This window comes from Eptesicus fuscus, chromosome 12 (genome assembly GCF_027574615.1).
Source record: "Eptesicus fuscus isolate TK198812 chromosome 12, DD_ASM_mEF_20220401, whole genome shotgun sequence".
Lineage (NCBI taxonomy): Eukaryota > Metazoa > Chordata > Mammalia > Chiroptera > Vespertilionidae > Eptesicus > Eptesicus fuscus.
The window spans coordinates 88,664,533-88,681,968 of NC_072484.1; the positions used below are offsets into that span (position 1 = coordinate 88,664,533).

At 38.0% G+C, this 17,436-nt stretch overlaps 1 protein-coding gene across 5 annotated transcripts in view; it reads left to right on the forward strand.

Annotated features, from left to right (window-relative positions):
* Positions 1-16,986, forward strand: part of TRAPPC8 (trafficking protein particle complex subunit 8) — a 77,107-nt gene extending 60,121 nt beyond the window's left edge. For all 5 annotated transcript variants that reach the window (XM_028155724.2, XM_054724552.1, XM_028155727.2 and 2 more), the window contains 10 exons: positions 2,454-2,896; positions 4,849-4,996; positions 6,286-6,382; positions 8,654-8,722; positions 8,810-8,868; positions 11,210-11,377; positions 12,791-12,892; positions 13,932-14,077; positions 15,049-15,138; positions 15,970-16,986. In XM_028155724.2, the coding sequence (XP_028011525.2) occupies positions 2,454-2,896; positions 4,849-4,996; positions 6,286-6,382; positions 8,654-8,722; positions 8,810-8,868; positions 11,210-11,377; positions 12,791-12,892; positions 13,932-14,077; positions 15,049-15,138; positions 15,970-16,204 (1,557 nt within the window). In that variant the 3' untranslated portion in view covers positions 16,205-16,986. The remainder of the gene's footprint in view (positions 1-2,453; positions 2,897-4,848; positions 4,997-6,285; positions 6,383-8,653; positions 8,723-8,809; positions 8,869-11,209; positions 11,378-12,790; positions 12,893-13,931; positions 14,078-15,048; positions 15,139-15,969) is intronic.
* Positions 16,987-17,436: the final 450 nt, after the last annotated feature.

The following is a 17,436-nucleotide window of genomic DNA, read 5'->3' on the forward strand; positions in this document are numbered from 1 at the left end:
TGTCTTATATTATACTAGAGGCCCAGTGCACGAATTTGTGAACGGGTGGGGTCCCTCTGCCTGGCCAGTGATCATGGCTGATCTGGGTCATCTCACCCAGTCCTGATTGGGGCCGATGGGCCTCGCCAGCCAGGGAGGGACTGCAGGAGGGCTCCAGGGCGTATCCAGCCTTCTCGCCCAGTCCCGATTGGCCGGACCCCAGCAGCAAGCTAACCTACCGGTCTGATCGTCTGCCCCCTGGTGGTCAGTGTGTGTCATAGTGACTGGTCGAGTGGTCAGCTGAATGGTTGACCGATCGGTTGGACACTTAGCATATTACGCTTTTATTATCTTTATATATAAAAGCCTAAGCGACCATTATGACCGAACAACTGGTATGACCGGTCGACCAGTTGCTATGACGCGCACTGACCACCAGGGGCCAGACGCTTAACACAAGAGCTGCCCCTGGTGGTCAGTGCACTCCCACAGCCAACCTCCCACGGCCCCTCCCCAACCTCTCGCAGTCCCTCCCCCTGGCCAGCCAACTTCCTGCAGCCCTTCCTCCTGGCCAGCCTGTCCCGATAGGCCTCAATCGCCAGCCAGGCCGAGGGACCCCACCTGTGCACGAATTTGTGCACTGGGCCTCTATTATAGGATATTTATCAAAACAAGTAAGGATGAAAATTACTGAAACTCATTGAAAAAAAGATAAAAATTAAAATACTGTATATATACTACCATTTTAATATAGAAAAGCAGAGAGAAGAGCAGGCCCCTTCAAGTTTCCACTGACTTTCTAGTATAGACTGTCTAGTTTATTCAACCAGACTTGTGTGATAGATGTTTATTTGTGTCTAGTCCTTTTCCCTTACAGATAAAACCACAGTGAATAACCACATGCATATCATTTTTGCATATTTGTATTTACACATAGGTATTTTTAAGATAAATTAGTAAGTCTTGGTCTTTTCCATTTAAATTGAAGTTGTTACAAATATCGGCTATTTAAAAGGACTTTCAGTAACTGCATTTGAAATAAAGGCTAGATATGTTGATTCTTCTTAAAGAGCCAACTTATTATACTTAGTAAAACCTTTATTCTGAAGTTACATTACACAACATCTCCATATGGTGTATCACTGATTTTTTATGTATACCATCACCTTTCCCATTTTCACCAGCGCCGTAGCCTTGTTAATGGTGTCCAGTTGTCTGTATATTGTAGTGTGGCTGTGGTACTCTGTCTCACTAGTTACTCATGTCATTGTTTTGATGTAACATCTCAAAATTGATATTCCTCCACAAATATTAGGTAATTTGAGTTAAGTTTATTTGACACTAGCCAATCAGTTCAGTCAGTGTCTTCAGTATAATGCTATGCTGCTTTATTTTTTCCTCTTTTTATCCTATAATTGGGATTCTACATTATTCCCTTATTTTGTCATATCCATTTTAAAGCTTCTAATATCCACAAATTTTATCTGATTCCTTAAAACTGTGGTGATAATGTAGTTCCATTCAAACTTAGATTAAGAAACACAGGTATTCCTGGATTTTTATAACTCCTTTGGGATTGCCAGCCATAACTTTATTAGAACATTTTCCCTCATACTGGTTATAGTTATCCTTTCTGATATACTCAGTGTAGTTCTGACATTTATACTTAACGATTCTTTAAATGCAAATAGTTGTTAGCCCATATTTCTACCTCTTAGTATAGGTTCACAATATCTGAATGTCTCGAAACCAGATGTGTGCTGGAAGTCACTTTTTTTCTTAATTTTTAGAAATTGTGTGAATATGTTCATATTTATGTTCAAAGTGTTAGGTAACTCCTATTGAGTTTGTGGCAGCACCTGGTTATCAAGCTCATTTCTTGCGTGAATCATACGCTAAATGAATAATACACTAAATGGGAAAAGCTATATAAAGCCCACCTTAGTCAAGTTCAGCTTTTGCTTCCATGTGAGTTCCTGAAATCTTGAGGTTCTTCGAGCTTTTGAGGTTCTCAAATTATGGGTATGGAATCATGGATCTCTGTGTTCTTCCCTTTTAAGACCTATAATGTACTAGTATCTTTTCATTTTAATGATGTATAAATAAATGAGCTATTTTTCAAGTTAATATTGATAAGGACTTTTTGACTAATGATTATTTAATTCATATAACCATATTAAATTACTTTTGACTTCTCTTGTCTATTATCTACAGAGCTGTGAAGATTTTGCCAGTAACCCTCTGTTAGTGACATTTTTCCTTTAATTCATAACTGAAGTCTGCTACTGAGTAACATTGGTTTCTATCTCTTTTCTAAAATGGAGTTAATTCCCACATATTCAGAGAGATATCAAAGAGAATAAAATACTTGCAAACCTTTAGTAAAGAATATAGCATCTTAAAGTGTCATTCATTCACTAGGGGGTCAGAATTGTTAACAGACAATATAATACTATTTTTTCCCTCCAATGCAGGTGTTCTTTATACATTTCCCTACAGGGCTCCTCTGTGGAGAAATCCGAAAAGCATATGTAGAATTTGTCAATGTCAGCAAATGTCCTCTTACTGGATTGAAGGTTGTTTCTAAACGTCCAGAGTTCTTTACTTTTGGTGGTAACACGACTGCTCTAACACCGCTAAGTCCCTCAGCTTCTGAGAACTGTAGTGCTTACAAGACTGTGGTGACAGAGTCTACCTCTGTGTGTACAGCACTCACCTCGTCAGCGTCTTCTGTAGACTTTGGCATTGGCATAGGAAGTCAGCCAGAGGTGATTCCTGTTCCCCTTCCAGACACTGTTCTTCTACCTGGAGCTTCAGTCCAACTACCACTGTGGTTACGTGGGCCGGATGAAGAAGGTGTCCATGAAATTAACTTTCTGTTTTACTATGAAAGTGTTAAAAAGCTGCCTAAAATACGGTGAGCATTAGGAAACTTCTGATTTAACCTCTTCGTTTAATATATGTGTACAAATTCAAATAAACATTTTGATATTTGCTAGCATGTCAATTTTTTATGAATTCCTTCCAACTTCTACATGATGTTTATATCTGAGGCTGTTCCTTATATAGCGAGCTATAAGTTCTAAGTGGCCGAAAGTAGAAAAAATTAAGCTACATTAATCTTTTAAAAGGTATTTTTATTGATTCAGGGAAGAAGAGCGAGAGAGAAAAAAACATCAGTGATGAGAGAGAATCATTGGTCAGCTGCCTCCTGCATGCCCCCTATCGAGGAAGAGCCCTCAACCCAGGCATGTGCCCTGACCAGGAATCGAACCATGACCTGGTTCATAGGTCAGTGCTCAACCACTGAGCAATACCAGCCAGGCTAGCTTAATCTTTTTAGTGGCGTCACTATTTATAAACTTTATGATTCTTTTTTTTAAAAATATATTTTATTGATTTTTTTACAGAGAGGAAGGGAGAGGGATAGAGAGTTAGAAACATCGATGAGAGAGAAACATCGATCAAGCTGCCTCCTGCACATTCCGCACTGGATATGTGCCTGCAACCAAGGTACATGCCCTTGACTGGAATAGAACCTGGGACCCTTGAGTCTGCAGGCCAACGCTCTATCCACTGAGCCAAACCGGTTAGGGCTAAACTTTATGATTCTTTAATAAAACTGATTTTTTTTACCAGAGTTATCACATAATAATGAAATTCACAAGTATCATTTGTATATGAAGACAACATGCCTGCAGCCATTCTGTTTTATTATTTTAACTTTAACTTCTTTTTCCCTTGTGCCCTCTCTTGCCCCACGAGAATGTATAAAAAAAAGTATGTATGTGCTTGACAGATGATTGGGGTGGTGTTTTTTATTTTATTATATATTTTATTGATTTTTTACAGAGAGGAAGGGAGAGGGACAGAGAGCTAGAAACATCGATGAGAGAGAAACATCGACCAGCTGCCTCCTGCACACCCCCTACCGGGGATGTGCCCGCAACCAATGTACATGCCCTTGACCGGAATCGAACCTGGGACCCTTGAGTCCGCAGGCCGACTCTCTATCCACTGAGCCAAACCGGTTTCGGCTGGGGTGGTGTTTTAATGGAGCTCACTGAAGAAATCAAACCTGTCTCTGACAAGGACTGTGACCTATCTTATTTCATAGCAGAATATTTTCTTTGTGTTAATGCATTGTCATTTTTATAAAATTAACTAGGAGTGATTGTGCTACTTTTATCTTATTTACTGGAGTATTTAAAATATGACCCTGAGGAGAAATGACGCAGTATTTGTAAGCATAAGAACATTTCAGATCCTCATTCAGTGCTAATTCTCCTCAAGAACATGCTGGAGAATACTCTGGCCAAGACTACAGGGAAGGCCTTAGGGAATGGATAGAGATGAAATGAGCTTCCAAGGAAAGTGAAGACTTCAGAATTTGCATATCCAGGGGGATAGGCAAGAGTGTAGTGGGTCTCCCAGGACTGTATGTATGAAGATTTACGAGATTTACAACCTGAACCAGTTAGTTTGGCCACAGTGTAAAACATAAAGGAGCAAGTAAAGGGAACTGAATACAGCCTGAAATGTAAAGCTTTATTGTGGAGGGCTTCGAGTGACAGGTGAAAGGTTGGAGTTGACTTGGTGGGTAGTTTCTTTGGAACTGCTGTCACAGAAGAGGCATGTCAGGACATGACTACATGAAGATTGTTTTCCTAAGTCAGAGAGACTAATGGTACCCTCCAAATGAGAATTGATTGAACTTAAGGCCAACTAGATAATTTTACTTCATTATATATATATTTTTAAAATAAATGATTCTGAAAGTGATGAGGTTTTAAAAGCTTTATTTGGAATTAGAGAATCATACACAGGAAGAGGCTTTTAGATTAAATTTGCAGTTTTTTGTTTCTTCAGTCACAGGATATTAAGACACACAGCAGTTATTTGCACCAGCCGATCTCTGAACGTACGTGCCACTGTCTGCAGAAGTAATTCTCTTGAAGATGAGGAGGGCAGAGGAGGCAATATGCTAGTCTTTGTGGATGTGGAAAATATCAATACTGTAAGTTGGTTTAAAACTAAATTTTGTTTTTAATTCTATTTGAAGTATTTCCTTTGTTTTTAGTAATGGATATTTTTCCGTTCACAAGAACAGAGTATGAAAACATACTAATTCTCCATTAGCTTTATAATTTTAAGTCTCCAAATAAAAAGATCTGGTGGCATAAATATGGTACATTTGCACATGATAATTTAGCCTCATATGCTAGTAATTCAACCCAAAAGAGATCTCACCATTGAGAATCTCTTTTGTAATTAAATGTATAAAGCTCTGTTAGGATTTCACATTGAGTATTAATTTGATAAACCTTCACATACTTTTCTGACAGTACAATTTCCAAAGCTTTTTAAACATTTTACCATTCCTGTTTATGTACTCAAAATATAAAAATAAATATTCTTAAAAAGGAATGCAATCTCATAATTAAAATAGGATCTGAGCTTTAGAGTGGTTCGATTCAAATACTTATTAAAATATCATTAATTCTATAATGTACTTTGCTTTTAGCTTCATAAATTTGTAAGGGCACTTCTTTTTAGGATATTTAGGGTTAATGCACTAATACTTGGATGATCCCCCCGCCCCCCCCAAAAAAATGAATAATTGAAAGAGTAAGAAAATTTTAATGTTCATATTGGCTCTTATTCAGGAGAATAAAAACATATGTGGTTTAAATAACTTTATATTGGGATTCTGTTTTGTAAGTTGTGTTTTTTCTCATATAATTTTATTTTTATTTATTTTTAAAATTCTTTATTGTTGAAAGTTTTACATATGTCTCCTTTTTCCTATTGACCTCTCCCCGTTCGCTCCCGCCCTCCAGCACATACCCCCCTATTTCCTGTGTCCATTGGTCATGCTTACTGTTTTGTAGAGTTTTTTTTTTGTTTGTTTGTTTGTTTTTTGCTTTAATGGGAATGGGTTATATCAGAACGATCAGAAGAAATGAAATAATGATATAGTTTTGATTAAAAATTGAGAACAAATAATTCTCAATCTATTAAACACTACCAGTAATTCATTATGAATACTTTTAGTGTTTTTAAAATTTGCCACTAGGAATACATTATAAACATTTCTTAGATGCAATGTTGGTTTGTCTTTTTAAGAATGTTAAAGGAATTTAAATAACAAACTTTCTGAAATGTGTATCGTTAATTTATTTTAAAATAAAATTTCCATGTAATGTTAATCGATGTTGACTTTGCTATCAGTGTTTGAATATTATTTTCATTAGAATACGTTAGCGGTCTTTAATCCTGAATGATTGTGTTATTTCTTTTTGATAGAGTGAAGCAGGTGTTAAGGAATTCCATATAGTACAAGTATCAAGTAGTAGCAAACACTGGAAGCTACAGAAATCTGTAAATCTCTCTGAAAACAAAGGTTTGTGCCTTTTTCCCTCTTCATAGTAAATTCTGACATCTCTTCATTGCTTGACTTTTTTCCCCCCTAGAATAGTACCATAATATGGTACCTTCCTTAAAACTGATTTTATTAAGCATTAAATTGTGCCTTCATTAGTTTACGTAACTATAAATCAAATTACTTTTTTAATTGATTCTTTTCCATCTTCCATCTTTTTATCCTCTTCAAGATCTATTTGCATTATTTTTTATTCACTTGTAAAATTGGTACCTGAATACACGATCACTGTCAAAATTTCAAACAGTTCAGAAACTTATAGACTAGAATATGGAAGTTTCCTTTGCCATCAGAAGGCTGGATTTTTCTGAATATAACCATGCCTATGTACTCACTGGCTCTTCTGTGTATTTCCATACCTATATAACATAAAAAAAAAAAGAATATTCATACTTGTGATATATATTGACAAATTGTTTTTCAGAATATTTCTATCAGTTTATCATCCTGCCAGTAACAAGAGTGGAGTGAGGCTGGAAAAATGATATTTGCTCCTTCTGGAAATGAATTGTATGATATATATTCAAAAAATATAAAAAATGTTTAAACCCTTAGCCTCAGGGTCATCCTTGTTTTGGGCATTTATATAAGGGAATTAACTTAAAATAAGGGAAACCCAGATAGGTCAGAGCAGTTTATTGCAAGATTTACGCTCACTAGGGAAAAGTTCAGTGTAGCTGTAATATAAATTAAGCTGCAACCAAGATTATTGTGGTAATTAAAATATATTAGCGTTTTAGAGGTGTTTGCAATGGTGAAAAAATATATTCTAGCAAGTTATGTGCATATAACAGTATTGGTATAAATCATGCATATTATGAAGAAACTATAGAGGCCCGATGCACAAAGTTTGTGCAAGGGGCTCTGTCCTTGCAGTCTTGGTGGCTGCCTTGGCCCTCACAGCCCCAGCTCAGTCCGGAAGGCCGTTCGGCCGTCTGGTCTAATTAGCATATTACGCTTTTATTATTATAAATACTGAACGGAAATGAAGTAATGGTAGAGTGGTGGGATTTTAGACTTCCTAGCCCACAAGTTCTAATCTTTCAAACTTTCTGTCTATATACACTGAGTGGCCAGATTATTATGATCTCTGAACACATAATAATCTGGCCACTCAGTGTATATATAGACAGACAGACATAAGAACATGTATTTTAAGAAAATTTAATTTTATCCTTTTAAAGAGCTGAGTGAGATTTAGTTTATTGAGATGAAAGCAAAGACATTTTTCCTTAAACATCCTATGTAATAAAAAGCCCAGTGACCAAAACGGTAGAACGACTAGAGACCAGAACGACCATGGCCCCTCGCTCCAGCTGGTCCTGCCCCCCAGGGAGTGGTTAGGGGTGATCAGGCAGGCAGGCAGAGGTGGTTAGGAGCGATCGTGCAGGAAGGTGAGTAGTTAGAGGCTATCAGGCAGGCAGGCAGAGGCGGTTAGGGGCAATCAGGCAGTCAGGCAGAGTGGTTAGGGGCGATCAGGCAGGCAGCCAGAGGTGGTTAGGGGCGGCGATCAGGCAGGCAGACAAGCAGTTAGGAGCCAGTGGTCCCAGATTGCGACTGCCGTGGTGGGCCTAAACCGGCAGTCGGACATCCCCCGAAAAGTCCTGGATTGTGAGAGGGTACAGGCTGGGCTGAGGGACACCCCCCATGCACGAATTTTGTGCACTGGGCCTCTAGTCTATATATATATATATAAAAAGCCTAAGCGACCGAACGACCGGTTGACTGGTTGCTATGATGCGTACGGACCACCAGGGGGCAGACACTCGGCGCAGGAGCTCTTCCCTAGTGGTCATTGTGCTCCCACAGCCAATTTCCCATGGCTGGCCAACCTCCTGTGGTCTGTCCCCATGGCCGACCCACCTCCCGTGGTCCCTCCCCATGGTCGGCCGGCCCGATGACCCTGATGGGGCCATCGGCCAACCTTCCGTGGTCCCCCCCCCCCCCCCCCACGGTCAGCCAACCTCCTGCAGCCCCTCCCCCCAGCTGGCTGGCCCCAATGGCCCCGATTGGAACCTCCCGTGGCCCCTCCCCCTGCCAACCTTCTGCGGCCCCCATTGGCCCCAATCGCCGACCAGGCCGAGGGACCCCACCCATGCACAAATTCATGTACTGGGCCTCTAGTTATTTATAATTATGAATTATTTTCTAATTTGAGGAAATCTGAATAATGAATTGCTTTTCGCATGTCATAAACTGAGAACGATCTTTGAAATTTTCTATTCTTCCTAGATGCCAAACTTGGCAGTAGGGAAAAAGGAAAGTTTTGCTTCAAGGCAATACGATGTAAGGAAAAAGAAGGTAAATCGTTTTACTTTAACCTTTCTTTGTAGTCATTTTATATTTCATGCCAGTGATATGATTAGGTTTTTCCCCTCTATTTTTCAGTTGCCACACAGTCCTCAGAAAAATACACCTTTGCAGATATCATCTTTGGAAATGAACAGGTATGCAAATAAACACAGAGGCATTTGATTTTTTTTTTATAATTTTCTTTTTTTATTATCTAAAGTTTTACATAATAGTATTTGATTTTAAAAGTCACAGTTCTCCAAAAAAAATAAGAATAAGAATAATGACAATAAAAGTCACAGTTTTGGAACATCTGCCTCTTTTGGCATAACTATTGCTTTAGTAATCCCCACATTCTTTGGTGGATGAACTTGTCAACTTTGTTGGGTTTTACAACTTGACTTCATGTCCCAAAACAGACCAAAACTGCTATAAGGGTTATACCATTTTAATCAATTACTTAAAATTAACTTTCTTTTAAGAGTATCATGAAATAAGTATAGTTCTTGGGGCTAAAAAAAAAAAAAAGAAATAGGATTATATGAAGGAACCTGTCTACTAGAGAAAGTGGTCACAGTGGAACATAAAGATGATACTCCTCCGGATTTTGGTTACCATATGGTTCTGAGGCCCAAGTAATGAACTCTTATAATTTTAAATGTATTACTGTCTAAAGCAGTGATACTCCCAACTTCATTATTTGTAAGAATTCCCTAGAGTAGTAGTTTTCAAACTTTCAAAATGTGCATATGAGTCACCTGGGGATGTAAAATGCAGATTCTGATGTAGCAGGACTGGAGTGAGCCTGAGAATATATTATTATACTGGAAGCCTGGTGCACGAAATTCATCCACTTGCAGAGGGGGGGATGGGGGCGGGGAGGGTCCCCTCAGCCCGGCCTGCGCCCTCTCGCAGTCTGGGAGCCCTTGGGGGGAGCGGGCCTAAACCAGCAGTCGGACATCCTTAGTGCTGCCATGGAGGCGGGAAAGGTTCCCGCCACTGCCACTGAGCTCACCAGCCGTGAGCCCGGCTTCTGGCTGAGCAGCGCTCCTCCTGTGGGAGTGCACTGACCACCAGGGGGCAGCTCCTGTGTTGAGTATCTGCCCCCTGGTGATCAGTGTGCATCATAGTGACAGGATGTTCCACCGTTCAGTCGATTTGCATATTAGCCTTTTATTTTATAGGAAGCTGCCAGGTGATCTTGAGGTTATCAGTCTGCAGACCCTATTTTTGACTTAGAGAATTTTGTAAAAATGAGAGCTTTGCCTTTCTACATCTAAAGCTCCTTTTCCTTATGTCTTGGGTGGAGATTGGGAATATGCATTTTCAACCAGCCCTGCAGATAATCTGAAGAGGTGATCTGGGAATCTGCTTCTAAAAAATTCTGGACCAAGGATGTAAAATTCTATGTTGTGTGCTGTTATTGGCATTATTTCTTCCTTGTGTTTTTTCCTTTGATAATTCCAAACATCCTTTTACTTTTTGTATTTCTCTTATCATTTGCCTTCATCTGACTTACTCTTTGTAACTGTCTTTTGACATTTTGAGGAAACAGGTATTTAGAAATAGCTCAGAGCACCAAAACCCCAATAATTCTAAAACAAGTATGACTTTTGGAGCTACTGTGCTTCCGAAATGGTTGAATTTAGCTTTCAGGACTTCAGTTGCTTACTTTGGTTCATTTTTAAATTTAAAACACCTAGAAACATCACCAGGACTCTTAAATTATATTCAGGTTGTAATTGTTATTGTATTGTTACTGCATAGTTTTGTATGGGAACATTGAAGACAGAAACAAAGGCATTTCCCCTTATGATGAATCTGGTTGAGTAGAACTTACCAAGCATTGCAGATCAATGAGAAAACTATGGGACCAGTAGTTTACCAGAAAAGTTCACTCCTAATGGGGACAATGTATATATTTATTAATAGTTATTAAATCTAAGGTTGGCATCTATATAATACAGCCTGTAATGCAGGAAATCTAAGAGATTTTACGATGAAACACAATATTCCATTAAGGGAAATCCTGCAGTGCTGAGTCCATTTAAAATTCTTTTCTCATATTCTCTCCCTTCAAGTATAAGAGCCAAATTAATACCAGAGTCACTTGCATTCTGGTTGGTGGGATGTTCTAAGTATTTGAATGAGAAATACTTTTAATATTTTAATAGTAAAAAAATTTACTTTCTTTTCAACAATTTATTTTTTAATCATTTTCTTAGAGCTACTCATTCATCATGGATACTTGAAAGATCAAACCTAATGTCACAGCAGTGTAGATTAATTATTTTGAAGTAACATCTTTTAAGATTCCAGGTAATTTGTACCAGATATTTTAGGTGTTTAAGTATTAGTGTGGCCTCTCTATAGTCAACACATTGACATGAAATTATTAAATAAGCCTTTTGGGTATGTACAAGTTACAGAAATATATATTTGGCAGGGTGTATTCAGTAGAAAACATTGATTAGACAAGTGATATTCTTTTAACAGATAATAAGTTCTGCAAGCCCGTGTGCAGATTTCTTTTATCGAAGTTTATCCTCTGAATTAAAAAAAGTCCAGCCGTCAGCGCATGCGGAAAAGCAGTCGATAGAGGACGCTGTGAGATTAATTCAGAAGTGCAGTGAGGTGGATTTGAGTGTTGTCATATTGTGGAAGGTATGTGACGTGGCATTATTTCAGCCAGCCTTGCTTGTACATATTTGACTCTTGAGCTGAAGAACAAATGTAAACTGCTACCTATGTTTTTCCTGCTTCAATATTCCAGTTTCAGTATTAAGGTTGTTTTATAACTTTTTAGTAGTTCCATAATGACTTTTTTTGCCAAAAGGAAGAATTCAAATTCAATCACTTTCCTCTGTATTATTGCTATTTCTAAGTGATGCTGAGAATACTGTACACATGATGAGCTTCATGGCAGCAGGTATTAAACTCTTTACTAATTAGTAAACTCTCCAAACACTGAAAAAGGGGAAATAGCAGCATGAACCTCTTGGTACCCATTACTTATTTGTTGCTATTCATCTTTCATATATTCCAGTTGCCTCTCTCCTTTGTTTTCTTTATTTTTACCTTTATTTTTTGCTGTAGCACATTTTAAAATTTATTTTTATTTATTTATTTTGGAGAGAGAGAAACATCAGTTTGTTGTTCTGTTTATTGATGCATTCATTGGGAGATTCTCGTATGTGCTCTGACCGGGGATTGAACCTGCAGCTTTGACATATTGGGATGACGCTCTAACCAACTGAGCTACCCAGCTGGCCAGGGCATGTAGCATTTTTTTTTAATAATGACAGAATATTTTATCTGAGAACGCTGCTGCATATACTTCCAGCAGATAGAGAGGAATATAATAAGCCTTTGCCTCTATATTGGTATTCCAGTAAGGAAAAGGAGCTTGTCTCATGACACTCTTGTTTTGTTCTAGTGCCTTAGGTGCTCTAGAGCAAATTGGAACAGATTTCAGATGTGTCTCTGAAATGTCCAAGCCAGCTGTGTTATATTGAGGCAGACAGATATCGACAAATACTTCATAGATTCAGTGAATAAATAAAAGTAGAAATGCTGACACAGCCGTGAGTGTTAGTAATTGGTAGGTAGTAGCCGTAATATTTCTGCCTTCCATTAAATACTGCGTTGGTTACTTTTTTTTTTTTTTTTTTTAAGAAACAAAGCCGAGTTTATTTGTTCATTTCTTGCTTTTGAAATACTCCTCGGTGACATCCTTGGCCTGAGACTCTTTGCCCTAGTCCGTAACCACCACACAACTGCAGCCAGTGCTTCTCTGGGGCTTTCCTCTGTCGGCTTCACAGTGGCTGATGTGTTCCCCTAGTTCCGCACGCTAGGCCATGGCGCTGAGGGCGGTCTTCAGCGCAGAGCAGCATTAGCCCCATTACCCCTCCAGCAGCAATGCGCCCTCAGCCATGGAGGTGGCTTAGGGATGGAGCCAAGATTTGAACACACCCAACCCCCACCTCAGCCTAACTCCGCAGCAGCAGGGAAAGAGTCCCTGAGTTGCTTTTCAGGTTCCTGCTCAGCAGGGTGGCATTCTTATGCTTTGTGTTTTAGGCTTACGTGGTGGAAGACAGTAAGCAGCTTATTTTGGAAGGTCAGCATCACGTTGTTCTTCACACTGTCGGAAAAGAAGCCTATTCGTATCCTCAGAAACAGGTACTGACGGTTTGCTTTGGGGCTTTCCTGTAAACAAAGCGGGGGCGGGGGGCGGGAGGAGGTTGTATTTTGGATGAGGTCTGGCTTGTGCAAGCCTTTATGTTGGGATTTGAGTTGGTGGTTGGTTGAGAAGACTGATTAAAATTAGAAATGAACGTAAATTTCTTATAAAGTTAATTAACCCCTTCTAAGAGTATTAAGATGCATTTGTGGTTCCTACGGTATACTCTGTATTGAATCTAGAATTCATACTATATTAAGAATTGCTTTGTTCGAGAGAACAGTGTTCTCTATATTTCCTCACTTGTAACAGGCCCACCCTGTTGTGGAATTCCAGGGGCATCTCTTAAAAGGTACCAGCCGCCCTCTGGAGTGGGGTAGCAGCTGGTAATAGTGTTTAATGTGTTTTCTTATTTCTCCTGAAATACTGTTTGATCTTACCAAAAAGTTCTCATAGTACCTGTGAACAAAATTTAAGCACATTTAGTCCAGTAATTCAAATAGTTACCTTATATTGTTTTTATAAATAGATCTTAATTTTCAAGCTTTACATTAAAAAGGTAAACAGATGCTATACAACGGAATGAAGATAGCCTTACTACTAAGCCCTTTCACCAGATAAGAACCACAACTTTTGAAATTTTTGTTATTATGAACCCCTTCTTACATATGAGGAAATTAAGTCTTAACCTATCAACTAGCTTATCTAAGATCATAGAGCTAATATGTGAAGTTGCTGGAATTCATGGCGACAGCCAGTCAATGATTCTCTCTCCTTGATGTTTCTATCTCTTTCTCCCTCTCCCTTCCCTCTCTGAAACCAATAAAAATATATTAAAAACAACAACATTTAAGTACAGCATATAATAAATGGGAAATGAATAAATGATTCCATATCCTAGTTTCTTTATCCTAAATTATATTGCAAATGATTCCAACTAACAGCAGAAATAGTGTCTGCTTTACTTTATTGGTTTTAACTTTGTATTCATTATACATTACAATAAGGCAGTGCTTTTATTGTCATGTATTTTTTCAGGAGCCACCGGAAATGGAACCATTAAAATTTTTCAGGCCAGAAAACACTGCAGTTTCTTCGAGACCATCTGTAGAGCAGCTTTCTAGTCTCATTAAAACAAGTCTTCACTACCCAGAGTCACTTAACCACCCATTTCATCAAAAAAGGTTTGAGGGTTTTTTTGTTAAAATTTTTATACAACACATACATACTTGTTTAATTTGACAATGGCATTAACCCAAATGCTGAAGGAGAAATTTAGAATAATAGTTAATCTATAAGTATTGGTTTTAGCAATTTACCCTTGACTATAGTTCTCTGTGTTGCTGCTATGGTTAAAGATGGATATTGCCTCAGCCACCTCAGTTGCCAAAAGTATTCCTTTTAATGAACAGGTTTATCATTAAGTCAGAAACAAGGGAAAAAATATTATATCATTTTGTGTTTGTTTTAGAGACAGAAATTAAACCCAAGACATGAATGCAATATAGACACATCAAAACAGTTCAAGTTTCGACAGCATTAATTACTTAAGATTTACCAAGTGGTAAACTTCCAGAGGAAAATGAAGAGGGGATGAAGTGCCAGGTTCCTGAGATGTGTGGGTGAAAGAATTGACAGGGATGAATGAAGAGTAATAGGAAAGCAGGAATGGGCTGGGGCTGGCGAGCCAGTGGCCCCATTCCCAATGAAAGCGCACTTGGTATTGTGCCGAATGTGTACTGTTTCCTGAGAGACTGAATGGGGGAGAGAACAGGGTTATGTGTTAGCCGTTGGTCTTTTGTAGTTGAGATTATTTACTTTTGTTTTCATTTTGGGAAATAACCACCTAGAAATATTTTAGTGTGTTTTGTTTTGTTTTGTTTTGTTTTTTTTTTTTAAGAATAACTATAATACATTGAAATAAAAAATGGTTTTGTGGATGTGTATATTCTGATATTCAGGCATTGTATTACTATGTTTTACTTTATTCACATACACCATTTGTCTTAAGTGGTTTTGGGTCCCAGTTTTATTCCTTCTTGAATCTAGTTGTTTTTAAGGAGCTGCTTCTCTATAAGCTACTCTTAAGTGTTATTTACTCGAAAGTTGGTTTTTAAAAACACAGCTAATTATTGTGTTTATTTTTCTCCCATAGCCTTTGTTTAGTACCAGTCACCCTTTTACTTTCCAATTGTTCTAAGGCTGATGTCGATGTCATAGTTGATCTTCGGCATAAAACAACAAGGTAAAGGTTTATGTAGTGAAAGGTTATTTTATAGTTTAAGGTTGATTTGAGAGCAATTTAATATTTTGAAATTCTGCAAATAGTTACTAACATGGATAAAGTTTACTCAGGCGTGTCCTGATTTCTTCTGTTTGGTGTTGCAGAAGTGCTAGCAAAGGGTTATGGAGGGTTATCTTAGCCTAGGATAGGGACAAAATGGAAAGCCTCCAGCAAGCAGGACATTAATTTGACCAGAGCTATAAGTTTTATGGAAGTTTGTTGAAAAGGAACTCTAAAATTGAAAACCAGCAAGATTGTGATAAAAAGTGTGTTTTTTTAAGTTTTATTTTCCTGATTATAAATAATACTTAAAAAAAAATGCTGGTTCATACTCCCGCATCTGATATTCCAACAGCTGGTGCTTTTTGGAATTCAGAAATTTGTGGATTGTTAGAAAAGTAATGTGAAACATACACTCATTATTGTTGATCAGAAGCAACTCTCGGAAATTCAAACACATTCTGTTTATGATTATTTGTATTGTAATTAAGGAACTAATGACTTATTGGTAGATACTGAGTTGCTTTCCATTTTTCAGTATTATAAACAGTTTCAATATTATAAGCATTCTTACATACACATGGGTTTTTATGTATGGTTAGCCAGGTGGTGGTTAAAAGCTCGGGTTCCATCATTTGCTAGCTGCTGTTTTGAGTGTTTAATAAATAGTTGGCTTCATAAAATTATTTCTAGAAATAAAATTGCTAGATAGAAGGGATGTGTTAATTGGGACTTTGGGGTTAACTTTATAAAGAAAAAACCCTTCAACTTACCCTTTCCCTCCTTCCTTAGTCCAGAATCATTGGAAATCCATGGATCATTTACATGGCTTGGACAAACACAGTATAAACTGCAGCTTAAAAGCGAGGAGATTCACAGTTTGCAGCTGAAAGCATGCTTTGTCCACACAGGTGTCTATAACCTTGGAACTCCTAGGGTATTTGCCAAGTTATCGGACCAAGTCACAGTGTTTGAAACAAGTCAGCAGAACTCCATGCCTGCCCTGATCATCATTAATAATGTGTGACAGCTTATAAAGTTGTACTGAAATCCACAAGAATCAGTTTATTTTACTGACTGACTTTTACAGCAGTATTTGAAATACCTAACTTGCTCTCGAGGTTGGTGTGGGATCACTGCAAAATACTTGTCAATTTGCTGATGATGTTAAAGCACGTTGGACTGAGAAACTGATATTCTTCTTTTGTATTTCTTTAAACCTGGTAATAATTTACATGCTCATATTGCAGAATTTCAACATATCCATGCACCTTATTAAGCACCATCTTAAAAACCAGTGTCTAAGTCTGCTGTTACAGCGTGCTGATGGTGTGCGAACATTAGACGATTCTGAGGAAGAAAAGGCCTCCTTGGCAGTACTCTCCTGCTCAGCCTTTAGTCAAACTCCAGCTTTACTGGGAAGTTCAGTGGAGAATGAAATACAAACTTTCCTGTCTTGCTTCACACGGCTCTCTAAATCAGTTCTGAACTTTGGTTACAAAGTCATGGTTCAGTACCTGGTGGTTCCCTCTGGCTTATACATAACTTTGTAAAAAGAAATTTTTTTCTGATGCTTTGAATATAGTTTTGAAAGGAGTTTGACCTTTTTTTTCCTCATTCATCTCAGCATAGTGTGCACTATTTCACAATATGAGATTTTTGTCATTTAAATTATATTCTTTATTATGTAACTTTAACATTTGAGTTGATCTGTTTAAAATATAAATCTCAGTTAATAAAAATAAGCTTTTCAAAAATGTATTATATTTATAACAAATGTACTGTAAATAGAATAAAGACACGCTATTCACTGTATAAATTTATTAGATGGTCTTTTTTTCTATTCTGAGGACCTAATCTTTATTTAAAATGAATGCCAACTATATTATGATGGCAGGTACCAGACCAATTTCCTGAGAAAGCATTTTCTCATCTTTGGTTCTAAAGTGAAGCACAGTCTTTGTTCCTGCAGTCCTTGTGACCTTGTTAAACGTGGGCACATGAATCTCGTCTGCCAGAGTGTTGTGTCTGATGCCCAGTTACAAATGTGTAATCCTCTTCTTTCCGGGAGAAAGGAAGATCCGTGCTTAGGAACCTGTTATGAATGACCACCTTGAAGACCGGTGCTGGTTATGGCCGACTAGGTCATTTAGCCTTCCTGCTGAAGCCAAGTAAAACTCTGAATAAAGTAGAAGAAAACAAAGTGTGACCAGTATAGCCAATTATAAGAGGACCCACATCCAGAAGGCAGTCCGGAGA